This window comes from Mixophyes fleayi, chromosome 6 (assembly GCF_038048845.1).
Source record: "Mixophyes fleayi isolate aMixFle1 chromosome 6, aMixFle1.hap1, whole genome shotgun sequence".
Lineage (NCBI taxonomy): Eukaryota > Metazoa > Chordata > Amphibia > Anura > Limnodynastidae > Mixophyes > Mixophyes fleayi.
In genome coordinates, this window is record NC_134407.1 from 51,249,109 (window position 1) to 51,271,502 (window position 22,394).

The 22,394-nt window shown below is 39.1% G+C and overlaps 1 protein-coding gene across 1 annotated transcript; it reads right to left on the reverse strand.

The window, feature by feature from the left end:
* Positions 1-70: 70 nt before the first annotated feature.
* On the reverse strand, positions 71-22,116 carry SUPV3L1 (Suv3 like RNA helicase). The gene is made up of 15 exons (XM_075216471.1): positions 21,696-22,116; positions 20,791-20,868; positions 17,530-17,637; positions 16,854-16,968; positions 14,704-14,872; positions 13,491-13,602; positions 13,177-13,254; positions 12,771-12,862; positions 11,273-11,453; positions 10,501-10,594; positions 7,811-8,030; positions 7,492-7,572; positions 6,965-7,141; positions 4,918-5,066; positions 71-533 (listed from the first exon to the last, which is right to left on the reverse strand). Exons 1-15 carry the CDS (start codon positions 21,952-21,954, stop codon positions 125-127), a joined length of 2,322 nt encoding a protein of 773 aa, XP_075072572.1. The 5' UTR covers positions 21,955-22,116; the 3' UTR covers positions 71-124.
* Between the last annotated feature and the right edge of the window lie 278 nt (positions 22,117-22,394).

Here is a 22,394-nt window from a genome sequence, read left to right on the forward strand (position 1 = left end):
TTACCAAGCAATAATTTTAGAAGTACTTTCAAATAAAGATGCATAAAGGTATGCTACAGTACCATAACCATGGGGTTTCTCTATAAAGTCTTTATTTTATAATATTAAAACAATGCTATGTATTCTATTTCTTTTTTCTTGGCGTTTTTGAAATGTCCAGTTCTTGTAATACGCTGCTCTGATTTCCATGTCTAAACTGACGAGACAACCATTCTTTCTCCAGCTGTTTTAACATGTCTGGTGTGAGAAGTCCATCCTGAACCAATCGAGAAGTGAGCGATTTATTTTGTTGTTCAGAATTTAATGGAATATGCTTCACTGCCCTGCCTTTCCTATGTCCATATCGTTGACTCTCTTCTTGAACTGTCCCAGGATTCGTGGATAGCTCGTCGATGACTTGAAGAGCAACATTGTTCTCAGAGGCTGCAATCAGTTTAGTGATGCTATAAACTCCTTTCTGAATGATGGAATCCAGCTCTCTCTGTATAGACCTCACAAGGTCTGCATCCGGAAACATATCCATAAAGCGGTAACTGAAACAAATAGAAAAAAAGAAAAAGAATGTGTAAATTCCTTATGGTGAATTTAGTAATGATCACTGTAGTGTTTTGTACTTTGACCAAAGTGACTGCATATGTAATCATTCCCATAGGAGAAACCTGTTGACCAAGTACTTTTATTTTACACTGCAATACCTTGTGAAGAGCCAGATTGGGATTTTAAAGACTTGTCCAAAGAATGTTTACAATCCAAGGGGAAAATATAGCCTTACCACTAGCTAGTCTTGTGGAAACCATGGATGTACCTTCCTAAAAGCAAGGCACAACCAGTAGAGGACAACAGGTAGCCCCCCATAGCTGGCTGCTCCTGATCTGAACGAAGCAGACTTCATTCAGATCAGGAGACTGGGACAGCAGACTTCCGGGTTGTGTGACCTCCTCTGCACAGTACAAGGAGGTCACACGGAATACCAGGAGGATGGAGTGCAGTGCCCTTCTTCCTCTGGTCGGCTCTTTTGAAAACTGGTTGAACTTAATCAAATTTGCCCATCACTGATGTAGTTGGTCAACTGCAGCTGACCTGACCTGGCCATGCCATTCTGTAGCCCCTCTGAGAACAGTTGGTGTAGATGACAGTCACTTACACCAACCAAAGTGGCAGGAAACAGTGGACCCTTGTAGTTAATAAACAAAATAATAATTTGTGATATTTCCTATTCAAGGTAAAGATTACCACCCTGATAAAGACTGCTAAAAGCCTCAGCCACTAGGAAATCTTATTGGAATTAGACCGAGTTGCCGAGATGTATTGGGCAGCATGCTCATCAACATCCCTAGCATTCCCTTACTCCTCGTCATAGAGTAAATACACCACTGACTCGTTCAAAACACTTCTTAAGAGATTAACTGGAGGGGAGGTAGAACATTGAACGCGAGTCCTGGAATCCCTCTACCTTCTTTGAAATGTCCAAGATGGACTAAATTTAAAGCCCTTGCTCAGGCTGGATTCAGGGATGAAAACACAAGACGTGCATGTCTGCTGCAAGAAAAGGTATTTGAGAATTTGGTCCACAGATTGAGCAAGACTGTGGGTCATTTGGACACGTGCATCGGAGAGGATCCTGCCTACGACTGAACAGCAAAGTAGGTAGAGCTGAAGGGGCTACAAGTTCCCATAAGCAACTACTCTCATCTTAATTAATTCCTGAGAGTCAGACATACCTCACCCACAAAGGGGTCTTCGTGAAACCAGGTATCTGATCCACCCTGACTCACGCTAAATGGTAAAAACCCAAGTGCCACCTGCTAGGTTAGGCTACTCCAAAACACAAATAAAAATAAATAAAATAAAAGGCAAATGTTTATGAGATAGAGGCTGTCAAGGAAAAGCAACAGTTAGTTTCTACGTGTATGATTGGATGTGACGCAGACTAAAACTCTCATCCGAATGGTGAACCCCCTGGATACTTGTGACCATGCTGGCCTCCTGTCTGCGTCTGTGACAAGAAGGGTACCACCAAGATAGTCAGAGCCCTCTGGCCAACAAGGGTGGATAACGGATTCCCACCGGTATGAGCAGGCTGATGGAGCAGGTGTGTTACTTTAAGGAATAAAAATGTACCGAACATGTACTAAATGTGTTACAAGCCTAGGAAAGTTTTTGGTTTTTTTTAATAATCATTAAAAAAGTATTTGATTGCAAATTTCATACTTTGAGATAATATATATAATTTTATTGCATACACTATAAAAGATATATGCAAAATATCTAATTTGCAACTATACTGAAATATAACTCATTAAAGAACCATATATCATGTATAAAAATAAGTGATACCGCTTTCATACTGCCACCCCGGCAATATCCCGGGTTTTTCATGCCGGGTTTTTGCCGGGGCTCGGAGCGTCCCAGCTCAGAAACACCATTCATACTGCACCTCGGACCCGGGAATTTCCCGGGTTGACCCCATTCATACTGCACAAGTCTGTGCCCTGGCAATTTGTGGGAGTCATCACCAGAGCAGTTTTCATTGGCTGAAAAATGGTGATGTCATTGAAAGGTGACTGTTTTTTTTTTTCTTCCACAGGCTCCCACCGATGACATCATCCTCCAGAGACAGGCAGACAGCCAATCAGCTTGTTTTCTGTGCAACCCGGGTTGAAAAACCCGGGTTGCACCATTCATAGTGCAGGCAACCCGGGTCCGACCCGGGAATTACCCCTCGATAAATCCCGGGTTGAAGACCCGGGATTTTTGACTTGTACCATTCATACTGCACCAAGACCCGGGTCGTTTGAGCTCGCCCCGGCAAAAACCCGGGATTTTGGTGCAGTATGAATGGGGTATTAATTGCAATTTCATAAAACGGCAGCAGTTTGGAGAGATCAGTTCATGCTTAGTTACATGTGTGAAAATCTAGAGGTCCACGATATAAAATATATGTAATCCTATGTAATTTGTAACAATCACAATCCATGTGTAATGGTTTCAATAATAGGGGCTAAACCTCCGATGAGGAACGGCTTGAGCCTGCAAAAAGTTTTAATCAGGCGTTCATTCCTTGGTACATTTTTATTCCTTATTATCAATCATAGCGCTATTTGCTTTTTTTTTTTTTTTTTGTCCTTTATGAGTTTTCATCCTACAGATAAGCAACTATTTCACCATTGATTATTTCTCCGAAATAAAGAGACTATAATATACTGAAACCACTTCTATCTTTTATTACGGGTGGTGCACCCCAGAAAATCTTTATATACATCATAAAAACAGGAAGAAAAATATTCAGGCACTCTGGTCTGGTATTTTAATAAAAACAAAATTAGTTAAACCCCCATTTATGATGTCTATATCCCAAGACAGTAATGAAATATTTAAAAAAAAAAAAAACGAAAAAAAAAAACCCAGTGAAAATGTGTTGTCTGGGATGTGTGTAAACAATGCAAACCTTGAAACAAATAGTATTCTGTCTGATGCCAATATACCATCGGTTACTTTGTTATATTATCTCAAAATCTTGTATCTGAATTAATTTCAGGAAAATGATAGATGAAATAAAACCTTAGAACACCAAATACATAATCATTAACCTAGAATGTTGTATTGTGTTCTGATTATTTCAGGTTGCTAAAAAAATAAATAAATCTGACAAATAAATTATTGTAAAATGAGTGATCCTAACCTAACCAGAGAATATGTACTTCTCTCAATATATGATAACTACATATTACAATCATTACATACATTAGATTTACTGTACTATTCCTCTATTTGCTTTATCACTTCTATGATAATGATTTGTTACAGTTTAATCACTCTGATCTTCAAAGTGCCCTTAATGCATTGTAATGAACCATTTCTCCTTCATTCATTCACTGCCTGGCTGGCTGTTCCTTACTTGATTAGACTAGAACTTAAATTCATCTGCTCTATTGTTTCTGTTAGAAGGACTTGTTGCAGTTTTGTTACAGCATAGTCCTATTGTATCATAATGTGTTAATTAATGTAGTCTCTATCAATCACAGCCTCACTGTTACTTAATGAATTCTTATTTTCAGTATAACCCTACTCTTCTGATTGATCTGTCTTGTATGGACAACGCTCGGCTTTCAATCAGCACTTTCCTCCATATGTGTTAAGCGGCAGGAGACCAATCTACCCTAGTCACTCTAACACTTTGTTTAGCAACCTTTTAAAAGGGTTTGGGTCCCAAACAATATGCCAATGTTTCTTAATTGTACCTAGCGCAGATGCATGAACATGCAGACTATGTATTTGTGTCCTTTACGACTTTGCTTGTTCGTCATACGTTTAGGTCTTTCTGGAGCTGTCCACATCCCAACATCATAAAGTGAACTCAATATATAGGATATTGTTTTTACTTAAATTCAATTTTAATTCACTCAATCTAGGGAACAAGTGAGAAAACCTAGTTATAAAACTGTAGGTGGTGTGTACAGGTTGTTTAGGGTCTAGCGATTAAGTAAATACAAATCTCATTTTGAGAGGAGACTTGGCAAGCATTGCAGAAGGTAAGTGCCCCTGGGCTGTTTTGCTTTTACAGAGAAGGGTACAGGTAGGGCAAGAAGGTCTGACGTCCTTGATGCAGCAATTTATCCGCTAAGAAGCAATAAACCTCCATATATTATACCCAACAAATCTGAGCAATCTAGTATCTGCTTACTAGTCCCCACTAGCCCATACAATCACCCAACCAATTCCAACCAAAGGCTTTAAGACATGAAATGTGCATAGTCAAAACTTGTTAGCGCAACATGATCTGCTACCTCTGCATTGGTTTCTACAACATGTATACAAGAGGGGATTCTGCTGTACCGCGGGCCTCTTACCAGACTTACACTGGAGCCATAGAAAACCAGCTTTCCCTGATGAGTGTATAGCAGGGGCTGAACTCACCTTAACCACAGGTAGAGATCCAGGATGTCATGAACCGCTTCTAGATGCATTAAATCTTTGATGGTTTTCGGAGGGGAAATAGGCCAGTTAACATGTTTACAAACCCACTGGAACGTCAGAGGCTCATTCCTGCTGAACTGACGAGCGAACTAGGGAAGCAAAGGCATGAAGAAAATACATTTAAATAAATGATTACACAACACATTAGCTTAACAGACAATAGCGATATAGAAGTTATTTGTTTGTCTGGAGTTTGGAAATACGTTTTAATTGTAATCTACATAAACCAAGCAAAGCATACTGAGTAACAATGAGCGTATAAATAAAAAGCTTTCATTCAATATGCATACATGTAATTTATGTTGCTTAGTAGTGAACAAGTTAAGAGAAAGACGTGTTTACTTCATGCAGTCTACTTCTTCAAAATGTGTGAAGGAGAAGATCAGAATGAAGCTTGCAGATTTACTAATGGAGACAACACAAGTGCCAACAAAACAGCCGCATACTGAATAAATGCCTCTGCCATGAGCATGTTATCTTCACAACAAATCTGTCACCCGCATATGTCCTCCGTTACTACATCTTGACCGAGGTTGTATTAAAAGTTTCAGAAATAGCCAAACACGCAACTTGGCTATTACAATGCTGTATCTGCCAGTCATACAATTGCTGCTATCCAGCTTCCAACCGCAGCCTGTGTTATGTAAAGGTTTCCAAGGGTTGTTCCTTTAAACCTGGAACCCCAGAGAGTAAGATCTGCACTGTTCTGACATCAAGCAGCAGAGTCACATAGTGAATCAGGTGCCTTCTCCTGCACATGCACTCAGAGCCGTTCTGGTTCATGGCTGGACGCCAGGCACATCTACAAACTTACTGAATCAGGGATTGCTGGCTTCAGAAAGTAACCTGTGCGTTTTTATTATTGAACGTGAAGAGCACTAAAAATGTGATTCACAGATAACAAATGCTTTAATATTTTAACTCCTCCATAATGATTAAATGACACTGTCACCTGTAATAGACTTTACATACTCAGCATACAGGAACCCTAATAGTAGTTTTTGATAAACACTATCTGAATGCATGTTCTTGTAAGGTACTCTATAGCAGGTCAGGCAGTGGCTGCTCTTGTGTTCAAGTCTAACAATGTTCTGTTTCAATCACTGTTCGAAGTGTTTATAGACTGCCCACACCATTCTGTTCCCAACATCAAAGCGTTTCAAACCATCAGCAGAAACAGCTTTCTGTTTGGATAGTGTGGGTTCTATTTGTGGGAAAATACACAATATGGATGGACATAACATTATCCCCTGTCACATGCAATTTTGTCCTCACACAATCGCAGGATTCAAGAGCTAGACTGTCACCCAAAAGAATGCATTCATCTCCTGAAATACTGGACAATACTGTGACCATTCCCATGGTATTGGCTACAGAATATTCTGTACCCACCCACTTTAAAACTGGACAAGTACAAGGTAAATACTCAATATGAAAAGATGTTATGACCCCAATCAAATGTGAAAAGGTGCATTACTCTCACATTGCAAGAGGAAGCTCTGTACTACTCAAACCCAGTAAATGAGTAATACGGAATTATTTGTTACTAAAACAATGACTTCGGAACCTGTTAATGCCCAGCCTGTAAACTTAAATACACTAGACATCAAGCATTTGCTATTCATGTCCAATTGGGATGACACCGACAGCTTGAGGGTCCCAGGAGATGGCCAGAGATGTCAGTAACGGCTCCTAGTCACACAATTACTGCTGCACAGTGTTCCATAGAATGGTATGCAGCATCTACAAGGCGAGATTCTCTCATCTGGGAAACCTGTTAAACACCCCTTCTGGAGCAAGAGCTACTGGATCTAAATGTATAATACTCATAGAACTGAATTTCACCTCTAACAAATAAGTTGTTCTTGTTATAATGTGTCTGGTCAAGAAACTAAGCAGTAGTACAGGTTATTAAGGGGTTAATTATATGTTTGATGTAGAGGGGACGCTCTGTGGCGCATTATAAATAAAACATGACAACACTCACCCGTAGCAGTGAAGTAGAAACAAACGGCAAACTGTGGTTTATGGGAGCTGTGCAGAACACATACCGTGCTCTTAAGTTTAAAGGTATGTGCTGGATCATGTCTGCAATCAACTTAAAGTCTTCAATATTGCACACAAAATACCGTCCATCCACCTGAGAGAGACTGACAAATATGTCCTAGAAGTCGTAAAGAAGTGAAAACAAATGTGATAAGTAATGTCATTAAGACAAAACAAAAAGCTCCCTTCTGGTTACACAAGTCCCCATCAGACAGTACATAGCTCTGCTATTGTTGGAGATGTACAATCACTTCAGGGCCAATGACAGGCATATGCATGTTTGCACACTCAGATGATATGACACCGTCAGGGGTACTGAGCAAGTGCATTTCTCCCCCATATATAAAAGGTGTGTGAATTCGGGAAAAGGGAAAAGCCCAAACCCCAAATATTTTGTTCACACATTAGGTATCCCTTAAATGCTGATCTTACATATTTAAGGAATGAAAAAAAACCAAACATACTCACTATGAGATTGGAGAGAGTAGCATCAGGCAGGTGATAAGCAAACATTTCAATTTGTTCTGCAGTGGGGTGCAATCCTGCAGCCTAAACAAATAAAGAAGGGAGGGGGGATAGATTGTCACAATGACACAGCTAGCAAACCTTTTTCAATGGGTTTTAATATATGCAAAATATTGCTTTAATATCTATTTTTCACCCCCAAAAAGAATTAAACTAAAACTAAATTGAAAACCACAGCTTTGTGAAATCTGTGTCACACGGGAGAACTTCTGCTATGTGCAGAGCAGTGCTCTTATGACACGGTCCCGTTTAAATACCGCACCTGTATTTCAGTGACGGACTTGCTTAGAATGTCTTTGAGCCGCACGAGATCATCCTGGAGCATGGTGGTAACTTCTCCCTCCTTAAATATGGAGCTGAACCTGCCAGCTCGTCCTGCAATCTGCAGGGCCTGGGAAGTGGAAATGGTGTCAATCTCTTTCTCCCCCTTCTCATTGACTGTTGGTTTAATCAAGGAATTGAAAATGATCCTTTTTATACTCCTAAAAACAGAGACAATAAAAGAAAATATTGATTACCTACAACAGAGATCCTCTAGAGCGGACCGACAACTTGGTCACTCCAGTAGGTTGTAAAGTAAATCTCCCACAACAAGCCGTATAGCAGATGCACACATCTGGGTGCCTGCTACATAATCCTGATTTAACGATAAGAGCCAAAGCATCTCAGCACCAAGTACAATCAGGAATATATCATTACACACTTGTCCAATTCCAAGTAGTTCACAGTAATCATGGCATGAATGTCCATATGGCAAACTGAAAAAGTTGGTGCTGAATACAGAATTGCCTAAAAGTATTCTTTCACTAACGATTCTGAACATTACATATTATCCAGGCCACCAAGCAAAATGGGTAACAAAGATCTATGAAACTAGTGCACGCTAGACACTATAACCCATAGCAAACTAGACCTTTGCTTTCCAAATAAAATAAAACAAAAATCCTCCACAGCATTAAAAATAATTCATGAGTAAGACAGAACAAAGACCCAGAAGAGAATGCATTTTCAGAGTTTGTTCCTAAAGAGATTGCAGCACGGGCCAGCCCCTGACCCACCCACATTTTAGTTAATGAGTAAAAAAAACCTAACAAATTTGTTGACAGCAGTACAAAAGCTTTTAAACCACCAACCATCTGTGTAATTTCATATGATTTAACCTTTAGCCTAAATTGCTGCCAGACGTTGTCCATCAGCTCACTTCCTTGCAATGACTTCACCTTCGATAAGGTTTCTGTATGCACAGTCATGGAATTCTATTGTGGAAGACAGAAGTCTTTCTAGTGACCTATGCCATTCTGTGTATACAGTATGAGTGACTACAATGCACCTGCCACCAGGAAGATTCTGATACAAAGTTACCTATTAATGCAAATCATTTGTTTATATATATATATCTATATATATCTATATATATCTATATATACACATACACACATACATACATTAAATGGAGTCCATAAACTACTGCACAGATATCCTAGTCTTTGACACTCTCTAACACTACTCAATGATATGTTATCCCTAACATTATTTTAGGACATTCCTCATCTATGCTAGAGGGACGGTTCATACACTTCATAATTATTAATACAAGGTGTTTAAGCAATACCTAAAATCTGCTGCCTTGTGCCAAATTCACCTTTAGTTAGACTACAGAGCACAATACGAATCAAACACCATCACTGCAAAAGACCTTGCTGCAGACCCTCCTACAGCAAGATGACACAGACAAACTCTCAGACAAAGCTGCTATGTGGCTTTGTCCAGTTTGAATTTACAAAGGAGTTTTGCATTAAGGAACATTGTTCCTTAGGGCTATTTAAAAGAAAAAACAAAAACAAAAACACAAACAAAAAATGGGGACAACCATTACTGTGACCGTAAGGAGACAATCAGAAGTCCAAGAGAGAACCCCCCCCCCCCCCCCCCTCACACACTATTAATGTCACTTCTCACGGCAGTATACTGATGCTGTCAGTTTTGCAATCTACAGAATGTGCAAGACGAAGGCCTGATCTCTACACACCATATATGGTGCCCATATTACCCACTTATAATGAAGAGACTCTAGTTGACAATTTTTGTAAAAAAAATAAAATAATTATTTATTTATAGTTCAAGTTGTGATTTTATGATTTAAAACTAAATACAGTTTCACATCTAGATCACAGGGCAGGAGACTCTAAAGCATGAAGTACCCGCATACAGATTTATAATGAAAAGCAGTACATGATAACTAGACCAATTTTAGCATTTATGCTGTGTGGGGGTTAAACCACAATAACCTTTATAATAGTTAGGGTATGAGCTGTGAATTTTACATTTTTCCCCTGTAACATACATTGCTTTCTTAGCGTAGCGTTTTCAAGTAAAGGGAGGGTGTTTTTTGTGTTTTTTTTTAAATAAACAATTTTCCATGATTATTTTCAATAAATTAGTGATCCCATAGAAATATGTCCTTGCATGTGGTCCTCTATTTTTACTATTAATTGTATACCCAATGTGTAATTTTCTCTAGTTTAGGTTAAATATATATTTTTTAATTTTTATAACAATTGATGGTTTGTTCTAACTGGAGCGTACATACAAGCTGCAGGTAGAGCTGAAACAAAGTTACCTTTATTTTTCTTTTAACAGGAGAACTAATCTGGGTCTTTTAAGACCCAGTAGCTCTCTTCTGTCCTGCAAGGGGGCCCCCAAGTAATGATATGATCACAAGGCAGGGGGTAAGGGGGGCTGCTTCACATGCATTCTAAAGCAATGTTTGAATGATACTTGCTTAACAGGGCAAATATGGCTGCTTCCACAAATATATATATGAAGTCATGAACAATATTGGCTTTTGTTCTTTGGATAAGTTATATTTCTGTTGTAATTATTGATCAGAATCAAAAAGGTAAAAACAATTGTGTGCAGAAGACAAAGCAATAATATAGAAGTATTACTCACAAATTCAGCCCCATTCCAATAGCATCTGTGGCCACCAGGATTTTACAGGGATCATTTGGATCATTAAATTTTGTTGCCTGAGCAAGTTTTGTCCCTGAAAGAACAGGAAGAACGTTAACAAAACGTTTTACAGTCAAAACCCCCACTTTACGTTTTTCAAGGGACCAGGAATAATCGGTGTAAAATCCTGGATAGTGCAAGATGAGACAAAGGTCTAAAAACCAAAATGTTTAAAGTCAAATAAGTGAAAAATACACAAAACAAACTTGCAAATGCCCCTACTAAAGAATGTGGCTGCAGTTTCCTCCAGGAGGTGAAATATGTCTACAAGTGGTGGATTTTCCATGAAAAAAAACAAAACAAAAACTTATCTGCAACATATAATAAAATGGTAACTTGGGACACAAAAACTATGTCCATTTCTGAGCAACGTTCTTACTCCTGATCTAATCTTAAATGTGTATGAAATCAGTGGGCTTAAATAACATACATTAAGGTGGTGTCAACCCCACTAATGCTTCTCCAGAAACCTGCTGGTGGGTGGTCATAATGCTGAAACACTCCAGCAGCGACAGGCAGAAGTAAGGGTGGAATTTTACTCCACTGGGAGTGATTAAGCTTTGTAGAGGCTTCAAGCATTCTATGAGGACGGGCCCAAGGCCATCCTACTTTCAAAATCTCATTAACAAAAATTGCAGATCTGTATATACGAAGTATACGTTATCCTCACATGGAACAGAAACGTAGACATGTACAAGAAAAGCTCATTCACCTGGGGGTAGGCTGCCATAAATGACAGCACACTGTAATCCCCGAGCCTCAATCTGCCGGCTCACAGAATAGATATCGTTCTTATTAAAGCAAACTATACAGTCTCCAGGGCGGAGGTTATCCAGTGACTGAAGAGCATGATCCAGAATCTTAATGGGGGTCAGTCGTTCGTAATTCCGCACCTAAAGAAATAGAAAACCAATAAAATGAAATTAATAAATATGTTCTCGTGGATTACACAAAAAACGGTGCCAGCAATGTCTCAGTTCTCATCACTAGCCTTCCCTTACTTTTATTAGATACATTTATAAACCACAGTGACAAATATGTATAGGATGAACCCGATCCTCTTCTGTTTACTGGCACAGTTAGAAATATCATATGCATTCTGTAATATCGGGAGGTACATTAATATGGAGGTTCATACTATTCACTCCTCCACTTTACATTACAATGAAGACTATACTGTACAAATAACCATTAACTTATTAGTCAGAAACAAAGAGGTCCCACAACAACATTAGGCAATATTATACGAGACAGAGATACACACATACACACACTATCAATCACAAATATAATGGACTAGTTGCCATTTCTTCTCCTTAAATGATCAGATTGTAGCATCTATGGTGTAATTGCACAATTTAAATCACTAAGTCTAACATTAATGTAATTAAAACCTATATGTGTGGGTTAGTGTTTTTATTGCCATTCACAATCACTTCAGAAAAAACACAAAAACACTAGAACAAAACACTCAAATAAATAATTTGATCCAACCACAAAAAAAAAAAAAAAAAAAGATCTCTGTGTGGATAAAATTAAACTGCAGTAGTTTTAAGTTATGGCAAACAATAACATATTGGCATAACATTTAGTTTTGTCATCTTGCCTTCAGTAGGATTTAAAAAACATAAGGGGTATATTTACTGAACTGCGGGTTTGAAAAGGTGGAGATGTTGCCTATAGCAACCAATCGGATTCTAGTTATCATTTATTTGAACATTCTACAAAATGATAGCTAGACTCGGTTGCTACAGGCAACATCTCCACTTTTTCAAACCCGCACTTTAGTGTATATACCCCATCCACACAGTAAAATCACTGGTGACACCGACAGGCTACATGATGCTACTACACTCAATGAAAAGCATACCTGTATTTTTTATTTTTAAATAAAGTTCTGCTTCTCTATCCATGCTTTCTAAAAATCCCACGTAGAACAAGTGTAAATGGCAAAACACAAAGTAACTAGAGAGCACTGGTCACATACACAGTGGAGGCAGCCTAGCTTGCGAGCTGCACCAGAAGAATCATTGCCTCCAGAGTATTTATAGGACAGGGGCACTTTAATAGCTCAGCACCAATAATTGTGCGAGGGTGAGAGTATAAACGATCTTAAAATGACCCAACGGTAGACAATTTGTAAATGCCGTAATGTGTGGCAAAGAGGTCACACAGGACTCGGAGCTCTGTGTAACACAAAGTAATGTTACCTCTACTTCTTCCCCCGTTGTGTACATCATCTCAGTGACTAAATTAATAGCAGCCGACTCCCCACATATATGAACTTCTTGTGCACGAAGTCCTGCAACAGAAATGTCAGTAGAATTTATTAGAAAAATTGCATTAAATGCCTTTTTGATCATTTGACAAATACAATAAAAAATAAAGAAACTAGGGCCTGTGCACGTTCACAACATGATTTATATCCGCAATTGCCTCCTTTTCTTCCTTCAACATGAATCTCAGAGTCACATTTGGAGATGTGTATTCTGGAAGGTAACTTCAGGTATTTGTGGAAATTAGAAGCTGTGTAGCAGTCAGTTACTGACGTGGTCCTTCTCCCCCTCTATCCCCAGTCGGACACAAACACATAAAATAATAATGAATGTCTCTTACCTAGAAGTGCTCTGGTCCATGCCCAACCTCTGCTAGAATCTCTTATCATTTGAATTTCATCTATTACAGCTACCTCATCTTAAAAAAAGAGAAGAGAAAACAAATGACTGGTACCATAAACAACATACGTCAATCAGCAAAGAGCCTCATTAGGTCTCAAACTTCAGTGCGAGTAGTTGGAGAGTCACAGAAGTGCATTTGTCATGGAACCAACTGTCCTCATCCCAAATTTTTTCCCCATTACTCAATATTAGGTGAACTAGACATGAACAGCTCAAGCATTCAATCTAGGTGGTGTAAGTAACGTTACGTACAAGGTGTGTTCACACTGCACATCTCTATGGTGCATGCTGCATGGGCCGCTGCTTTGCCGTCAGAATTGACATATATCATCTCCTCTCCTGTGATTAAGTCACAAGGAACTCCCTAGAAAAAGAAAAAAAAAAAACATAAAATGATTATACCTACAGAATTCCCCAACACTCCTGAATAAAGCAAAAAGATTCAAACGTCTAATGCAACCTGCTCCACTAAGTTATAGGTAAGCTACAGGTGCACCGAAGGTAGAGGTTAAATACAAATGGAGGGAGGCCTCGATGGAGGTCAGCAAATACCAGGGAGTCCCTTTAGTGTCTGCTGGGGAATTTGGGGTACCTCCTAGTAAGTTTTGCTCTCAATTTAAAGAACACATGAATATATGTAGGTACTCTCACTGGTAAGAAGCAGAACCATCCTATTAAAGCACACGCCTTGAAAGCAGTGGATTGTTTTCCTTGTATTTGCAAAAATGTAAGCAGTTAAGACTTCTGCATTTTATTAATACTTCAGAAGTTGTTTTAATGAGTCTTTTTGCAGGGGACTGTTTTGTTCACATTTGTATTTGACCAATCACTTTGGAGAGACTTATCAATTGCTTATAAATTGATTGAGAGGCTTCTATAATACTGCCTCTCATATTTAGATGTGTTTTTACTGTTGTGCATTAGATTGAGGTATTCAAAATAAAGTCTAGTGACACAAATGAATGATGCCTGCTTGTGGAGTACTTAAGAAAAACCAGGCACAATGAGTGTATGCATAAAGAAGAAATCTCCCATCTAAGTAGCCATTTGGTAGAGTTCCTGGAAACCCCATTGTTACTTTAAGACTGTGCTTGAAAGCTGATAAAGAGGATTGAGCCATTAGCGCTGCATAAAGGGCTTGGTAGGAGATTCCAACCAACCTGCCTAGGCTGAGGCGTCTAATAAAGACAGCACCTAATTAGACAGGAGGCTTGGCCAACCAATCAGGCGCCACATTCACTACATATCCACACATTCCAGGCTCAGGCTCTCATCTACTCTCAACTGGCTATCAAATGCAGCTCTCTCAGGGACACCCCAATGAAACAGGACAATGAATTATGTAAAAATTTCTAGATAAGTCACAAATTTTCTGGATAGATATAAACCATACCCTGCACTGGCTACTGAAATACACTTACCGTAATAGGGGGGCATATTATAAAGGAAGGATTACATTTCTCACCTCTTCGTTACTCTTTTTGTAGATTTCGTGGGCGAGCAGTTTGAGAGGACCACAGTATATCCCGGACTTGGCAGCCAGGTATCTCTGTATTGCATGATAGGTTTTGCCACTATTTGTTGGTCCAGAATGAAAAACAATCTTGCGCTGAATAGCTCTTGCCTCAGGATACCTATTGGCAACAATCACTCATTGTAATGACAACAAGGTCTGACAATAACAGACTAATACAGGGCACTACAACTGTGAATTATACCTATTTTCCTGCACCAAAACCTTTTTTTTATGCTTTTATTATCACCTACTTTGTATACTCAATACATATACCCTGATGCTGTGTTTCTCCAATTTGGTTGTTTAAGTTCATCATAGATCACTGCTATTATTATTATTATTATTAATATTTATTTATAAGGCGCTACAAGGCATCCGCAGCGCCGTACAGAGACAAACAAAATCACAATACAATGGGAGACAGCACAGTACAGTAAACACAGCAACTCAGTACGCTCAATGCACAGCTAGAGAGGGCGGGGAAGGGGGAGGGAGGATCCGAAAACGACGGGGTCCAAGAAGGGGGGCGCGGAAGACAGGGAGACCCCCAGGGGGGAGGAGGGAGCGAAAGTGGACGTGGGGTGGAGGACCTTTGAGGAGGAGGGCTAAGTAGCTGGAGAGCAGAGTTAGAAGTTTTGGAAACAGGAGGAGAGATGGCCCTGCTCAGAGGAGCGTACAATCTAAGGGGAGGGGTGGACAGACAGAGAGACGCAGGGGAGAGAGGGAAATAAATAAATAAATTGTGGCTAGGAAATTGGCAGGTGTTGTTGGTTACCCAGGGTGAGCCAAAAAGCTACTGCAACACGTACAGTGGGAGAACCATCATCATCATCATCCTTTATTCATATAGCGTCAACATATTCTGTAACCATAACATTGTCTATTTAAATTCAAGACAATCAAATCACAGTAAGCACTATTACAATGGATGGGTTTGTTTGCAACAGTAAAAGATAACGGACACACTTACATGCCACTGGCATGTGTAGAAACATAATATATGGCCATTAAAACCAAATGGAACATTTAGTAAAACTATACACCAAGAAGTATCTCTAGTGGAGCTCCAAATGCAATACAATAATACAGAGCATCTTTGGCACATTCAGTCATGTAATAAAGTCAGAAACAAAAAAATATTACTGCAAAGATACCAATATATACATTAATTGGGCAAAGATTAGGCAAGTCCGAAGGCAACTGGCAAATGAAAAACTGATTTGCAAATAATCTGTGCCTGCAGGAGAGACTTCTCTTGGGTTCCTGCTCTTACCACTCCTCCTCTCCCATGTGCTGCTTGTGTAAAATGCTCAATTGTTGGCAGGTACGACCCCTTTCATGAACAAGTGCAAGCAATTATTTGGGGTTAGTTTGAAATTTAGGCACCAGTGGCCATTTTATATCCGATGCCTGCGGCGATTTAAGGCACTAACTAGAGGGAAAATCAATTAATTGTAGTCACGATGGCACACAGCAGGTGTAGTTTTAAGACACGTTTAGGATTCAAAAATACTAAGTGTCTGTGCCAAATCTGCCCACCATTTGTTACTCAGTACCCAAGTAAATGTTGTATTGCTTTTAACAATACTATTATTTATGTGTCTGCCCGCTCCCTCCTAATGTACTTATATATTCTAACTTCTTTTTTATCATTATTATTTCATTACGCTTGTCGTAGAAAAGCATTTGTCAACATGCAAAACCAAAAATATGCCAAGCACATGCCCTTACACTAGGGGCACTATGGCTGAAATGATTTGGGCATGAAGCGATCATCTCTTCCACGCAGAAAACACCAGCGGGCACATCACTAGTGCTTCCTGCATTCTAAAACGTCATGTGTAATTAGCAATCACCTGTCCTCCTGGATATTTATATGTCCTGGCTTACTAAAGCACTAAGGAGGCACGCGCCATGTGTAATTAGCAATCACCTGTCCTCCTGGATATTTATATGTCCTGGCTTACTAGAGCACTAAGGAGGCACGTGCCATGTGATATAGGATTCACGACGATAGCCTCCTAGACAAGCATCACTATAAATCTTATATTTATGGCACTAAACCGGTTAATAAACTCCACTGAGAAAAACAGCCTTACCAATTAGGGGGTAACCTCAGGTCACTTATTTTGCGGAGGTCATCTAGACAATCCAGCATTGGGAATATTCGTTTGGCGTGTCTCATGAAGAATGGAAATATGTCATCAATGTGACCTAGATAAGGAAGCAAATGGTTAGTAAAGACATTACACAAAAAGACCATAAGGTTTTGGAGATTTTAGAAAGTTTCCAAGACCAAAGTTATATGATAGATAGGACCAGCTGCCAGTTTACTAAATACAGCAGTGACAGGTTCCAGAGAAGCAGGAGGAGACCCAGCTGCTCGGCCGGATTGGCTATATCTCATCCAATCTGGCTACTTGTGTAATAAAAATCTTTTGGGCCTGCATAGTTTACGTGTGTTTAATGTAATGGCATATTCCATAATCCCTCCTGTAGCTAATCATCAACATTTTGTCTATTTATATCCCAGCATTTTCCCGCCATTAGTCACAAAGAATAGAGCTGTATAAAATTATATTTCACAACATAGCCTCAACATTGGATCAAATGCTCCTACAGTACTTTGAGTAATAGACTATTTCTAAAATGTTTCTACATTTTTGTTTAAACCATTGCCACTTATATAATGCAATGGGCAAGGGTTTACACAAATATACATATAATCTATGCGCAAAAAAAAACAAATAAAACACAAATACATAATGCACCTACCAACTCCACAGCAAATATCATTCAACATAATGTGCAGGTCCACATGCAGGGGGTCAGTTTCCATAACATGTCTTCTGAAGCTTATAAACGCTTGGTGAAAAAGACGGGCTGGGATTAAGCAGAATAAAACACATTAACACCAACAATATGGCTGGGATTCACTAAGCATTGACAGGAAATAATGTATGTACACATAGGAGGGAAAAGCAATCTATGACAAGCCAAGTTAAGTGACCAAAAGATCTCCAGTATTCTTAGTGGCTAGCACAGGACAAGCACAATGGAAACAATAGAACTGATCACACAACTGAATTGTCATAAATCCCTGGTACGCCACCCTAAAACTTCTGGAAGGAAACTTTGCCTATTTATTGCTTTCACATTTACAATTAATTTAATTTAAATTTAGGTATTTTCTTTTTGTGAATTGAAAGACAATGGAAACCCAGGCTGCATTGCGATATTGTTTATCACCTCCGACATCAATGGTAAATACAAAAATATCTATAAAAGTAAATATAACGTAACAAGTATTAGAGATGATGGAGGGGCAACATTATAAGGCAAGACAAAATAAGTGTATATGGAATGCAGACTAGAAAGCCCAATATAAATCAATCGGATATCTTCTCTGTATTTCTAAAGCATCCAATAAATCAAGCCACTTCTACCAATTGTATACTATTACTGAATGTTTTATCAGTTAATAAGACTAAAATAAAAAAAGATACAGGGAAAAAAAGATTTGCATTTAGGTCCAATATAATAAGAAAACCATTTGATTGTACCACAAAGAATCAAACTCATGATCCCAGTGCTGAGGCAGAGGTGCTAACCACTAATTCTCTGTGCTGCCCCTTCTTTGAAATAAATAAATAAAACTCTGTTCAATAGACAGGGTGCGGTAGCCTAAAAGTTATATATAAAAATGAATGTAACAATTTTAAAGAGCAAGTGCATTAAATTAGAGTACACAAAATCAAAAGCATGTGCTACTATCCTAATAAGTTAAGTTGCACAACTCAATAATATTAAAATGTATCTTGTTTAAAAAAATTCCTAATCAAGAGTCTTCATAAAGACTTCAGTGGGTGATAGTCAATGCAGGTTAAACTTAAAATGTGAAAAATAAAGTATGCAGCCATTGTATTGTATCAAGTTCAGATGATATATTACACAGTTAAATTAGGAAAACCACTTTAACATTTTCTGGAAAATATAACGTTATACTAATTATTATTGCTATTAAAAGTCAGATCTAAATACATATATGTGTGAAAAGTCCCTGCAAAACCAATGACTAAGTTTTGGATCAATCATATGCAACAATGTACATCTACCCTTGTTCCTCATCAGAACCTGTTGGCTTCTATAATAGACATTATGCCTCCTGAGTTTTACTTTGTTTTGCGCACGACTGCTGCAGTGTATGAAGAAAATTGCTGTTTTGTGCCTCACCTGGTCTCTCTTTTGCTTGTAATAGTCAGTAGATGTGCAAGAACTGAAGACGGTAAAGTTAAATAATTATACAAATGGTGTAACACTGTGACAGAGTAGTAAGCATTGCTGCTTCACAGTGCTTGCTTGGGTCATGAGATTGTTTCTGACCAGGGATGTATCTGTTTAGAGTTTGCATTTACTCCCCCCATGTATGTTAGGAGTTCCAGGTGCTTTAGTTATCTCCCAACATATTGGTAGGTGAAATGGCTTCTGGGAAAAAAAATAAAAAAATAAAATAAAATAAATCGACGCGTGTGTGTTAGGAAATAGACTGTAAGCTCCAATGGGATAGGAACTGATGTGAATGACTACATAAACTCTGTACAGTGCTGCGTAATAGGATTGGCGCCATATAAACAATAATAATAATTTAGTTTACCTACTGCACCAAACCAACAGGTTTATTATTGTGCGACCAGGGTTAGCACAACAATGGAGTGCATCCCTGGCAACTTTTTTTTTTTTTTTGAGAAACAGATCACACTATGAAAACTCTGTCATTTTCTACATTTCCAGGTGTTTTGAGCTACGTTATGTAATTTTTTGCACAAATGTCTGGAAGGAGAATATATATTTATTGCCTTTTACAGCAATCCTCTCTTACTTTCATTGCATTGTAGTGCACTACAAAATAATCAATATCATCTTTGTTTGGCTGTATCCAGGAAGGGGAGGTTTGGAGTTCCTTCACCTGACTGTGGAATGGGAAATAAGCTTTCAAGCTCCTCACATCAGTAGATACCCCTTGTATCATTGGAAACAGAACAGTAAACTGGCGTGTGCACATTTTAATAGAAAGCACTATTAGCAACAACGCCTCCAGCTGGCCAATGAAATGAAAGGTGTACTGATCCGCTACCTGCATATAGCTCATGGGGAGAGAGCCAGTGAAAGAGAGGAATGGCAGGGGTAAAGCGTTAGAGAAGTGAGAGGGAAGAGTCAGCCAACTTGTAAGAAGGGGGGGGGGGGGGGGGTGGGGGGGGTGACAGGAGAGAAAAAGTGAATTATCTGGAAGGATACAAAAAGAAAAAGAAACAGGGAGGAGAAAACAGACTAAGATGAAGAATATAAAAAAGACAAAAAGGAAAGTGGCAAACAAAAAACTGCAGGAAGAGAGATGGTAAGAAAGCAAAAACAGGTAACGAAGAGTTAGAGAGAAAGTTAGAGAGACAGTTAAAACAGGTGACAGCAGGAATTCAAGATAGTGTGGTAGAATGGTCATCCCTGAGTCCAGAGTTACCAGAACATCACCCAGCAGCGAGAACAAGGCTATCCTGATCTGACAACAGTTTCCAGCATGATCGAACCACCTTTAAACATTGCAGAATTCAGATAAGTGGCATCATTAATGACAAAACCAATATTTTAGGAAAATAATACAAGTCCCTGCCAGGTGAAGTTCCTCAACATACCCATATCTACTCTTTACAGGACACTGGTTATCAGGCACAGAAGGGAACAAAGTTTTCTGTAATAAGACACTGATGGTTTATTATTGATGTGATTTCTGTACTGATAACCGGGACAATTTAACTTCCCTATAAGAGGCAGTGAAAGAAGCTTTCCTGAACTGCACACAGATGCAAGACATACAACTAAGCATCAGAAAAACCCAATGACTCACATTTTTGATAATGAATGCATTATTGCATTTTAGTGCTACTAAATTAGATATACACATGCATAACATTTATTTTGCATGTCTATATTTTATGTATACACTAACATGCAAGTTGTGTTGCGATATATATAATTTCTTACCATCAAGCCCATTCTCTGCTCCCAGTTTTTGTATTTCTTTTCTTCTATAAAACCTGTTTAAAACTTTCAATACTTCACCTAGGAAACAAGATAGCACAGTAAGCACTGATAAAAGCATATCGAAGATACTCATATTTGAAGGAGGCAGAGAATCATACATCTATGAGCAGTACAGACCTTTGTCAGAATTGATGCATATATCCCACAGATTTGTTGTAAAAGGTGCCCCAGCTTAGTGCCTTCATAAACACACAGGACCCTCAGTACAAACTATTATTAAACAGCATACAGAATACTAATGAAATAATCTATAACTTACAGCGTAATTTCTATGATAAACTTGTGAGTAAAGCCAACCATCTTCGAATACTTTATCCAAGAGCTCTTTTAATCAGATCCAAAAGATCATCATCATCACCATTTATTTATATAGCGCCACTAATTTCGCAGCGCTGGACAGAGAACTCATTTGCATCAGTCCCTGCCCCATTGGAGCTTGGTCTAAATTTCCTAACACACACACACACACACACACACACACACACACACACACAGAGACAGAGACAGAGAGAGACTAGGGTCAATTTTTGATAGCAGCCAATTAACCTACCAGTATGTTTTTGGAGTATGGGAGGAAACCGGAGCACCCGGAGGAAACCCACGCAAACACGGGCAGAACATACAAACTCCACACAGATAAGGCCATGGTCGGGAATTGAACTCATGACCCCAGTGCTGTAAGGCAGAAGTGCTAACCAATTAGCCACCGTGCAATCAGACAGGGGGATTTATGTACTAAAGAGGAACAGTTCTTCTAAAAGAAGGGCACTTAGAACTGTACTGACTCACAATAGTATAAATAGGATGGTAATTTATTACCAGCTATACTCGCTAAGGAGACTTACTCTTATTAAGAGCCTGGGTCAGTTCAGCCCCAATATCTGACTCTGGGGTGTCTGCGCTTCTTATTTCCACAGGGACAAAGAGCGAGGTGTCCAGGGATTTGTTAGCATTACTGCAGAGAGGCCTGCACATGGACCGCATCCTAGCCCATCCGGACAGCGAGCTGAGGACTACATCTCCGCGGTGAACAGATGACTGCAGGTTCCGGGAAGATGACTGCAGACAGCAACGGGCCAGCAAAGGCAATCTCTTCATATACATGGCGGGGAGATCACATAGACGGGACACTGGACGTCATAGGCACAGCCGGCTGCTGCTTGCCCTCACTGCCATTACTGTACACACGTCCCCTGCAAGAGCAGCATGACAACCACCGGCGCGCTCTACCTGCGTCATTCAATCTGCGCCACAGCGAAGGACCCAGCGACTTAGGCGCCCCGGCCTGTGCCTGTGTGACATTGACAGGTCATCAGATGTATGACTGGGATAGCACAGGAAATATGTGAATTTAAATGAGCGTGTGATTATCTGTAGAAACTGTAGTTAAATATTTCATTTTTATAACGATACGTTTATGTATTAGAGCTCCTGTTAATATAAACAATATAGAAGCAAAAAAATGAATAAAATATAATAACATTCTAAACAAGATGTCCCTGGATTGTTAAATTAAAAAAAGAAGAATGATTTCTGTCAAACTT

Bases quoted from the DNA above. Each gene is read 5' to 3' on its own strand.
- SUPV3L1 (XM_075216471.1), bottom strand. From the start codon at position 21,954: ATGTATATGAAGAGATTGCCTTTGCTGGCCCGTTGCTGTCTGCAGTCA. The intron at 13,603-14,703 runs GTGAGAAATGTA...TTCTTTTTCTAG, and splicing joins ACAAAAAGAGTAACGAAGAG to GGAGTTCCTTGTGACTTAAT. The intron at 11,454-12,770 runs GTAACATTACTT...CTATTTCTTTAG, and splicing joins CAACGGGGGAAGAAGTAGAG to GTGCGGAATTACGAACGACT.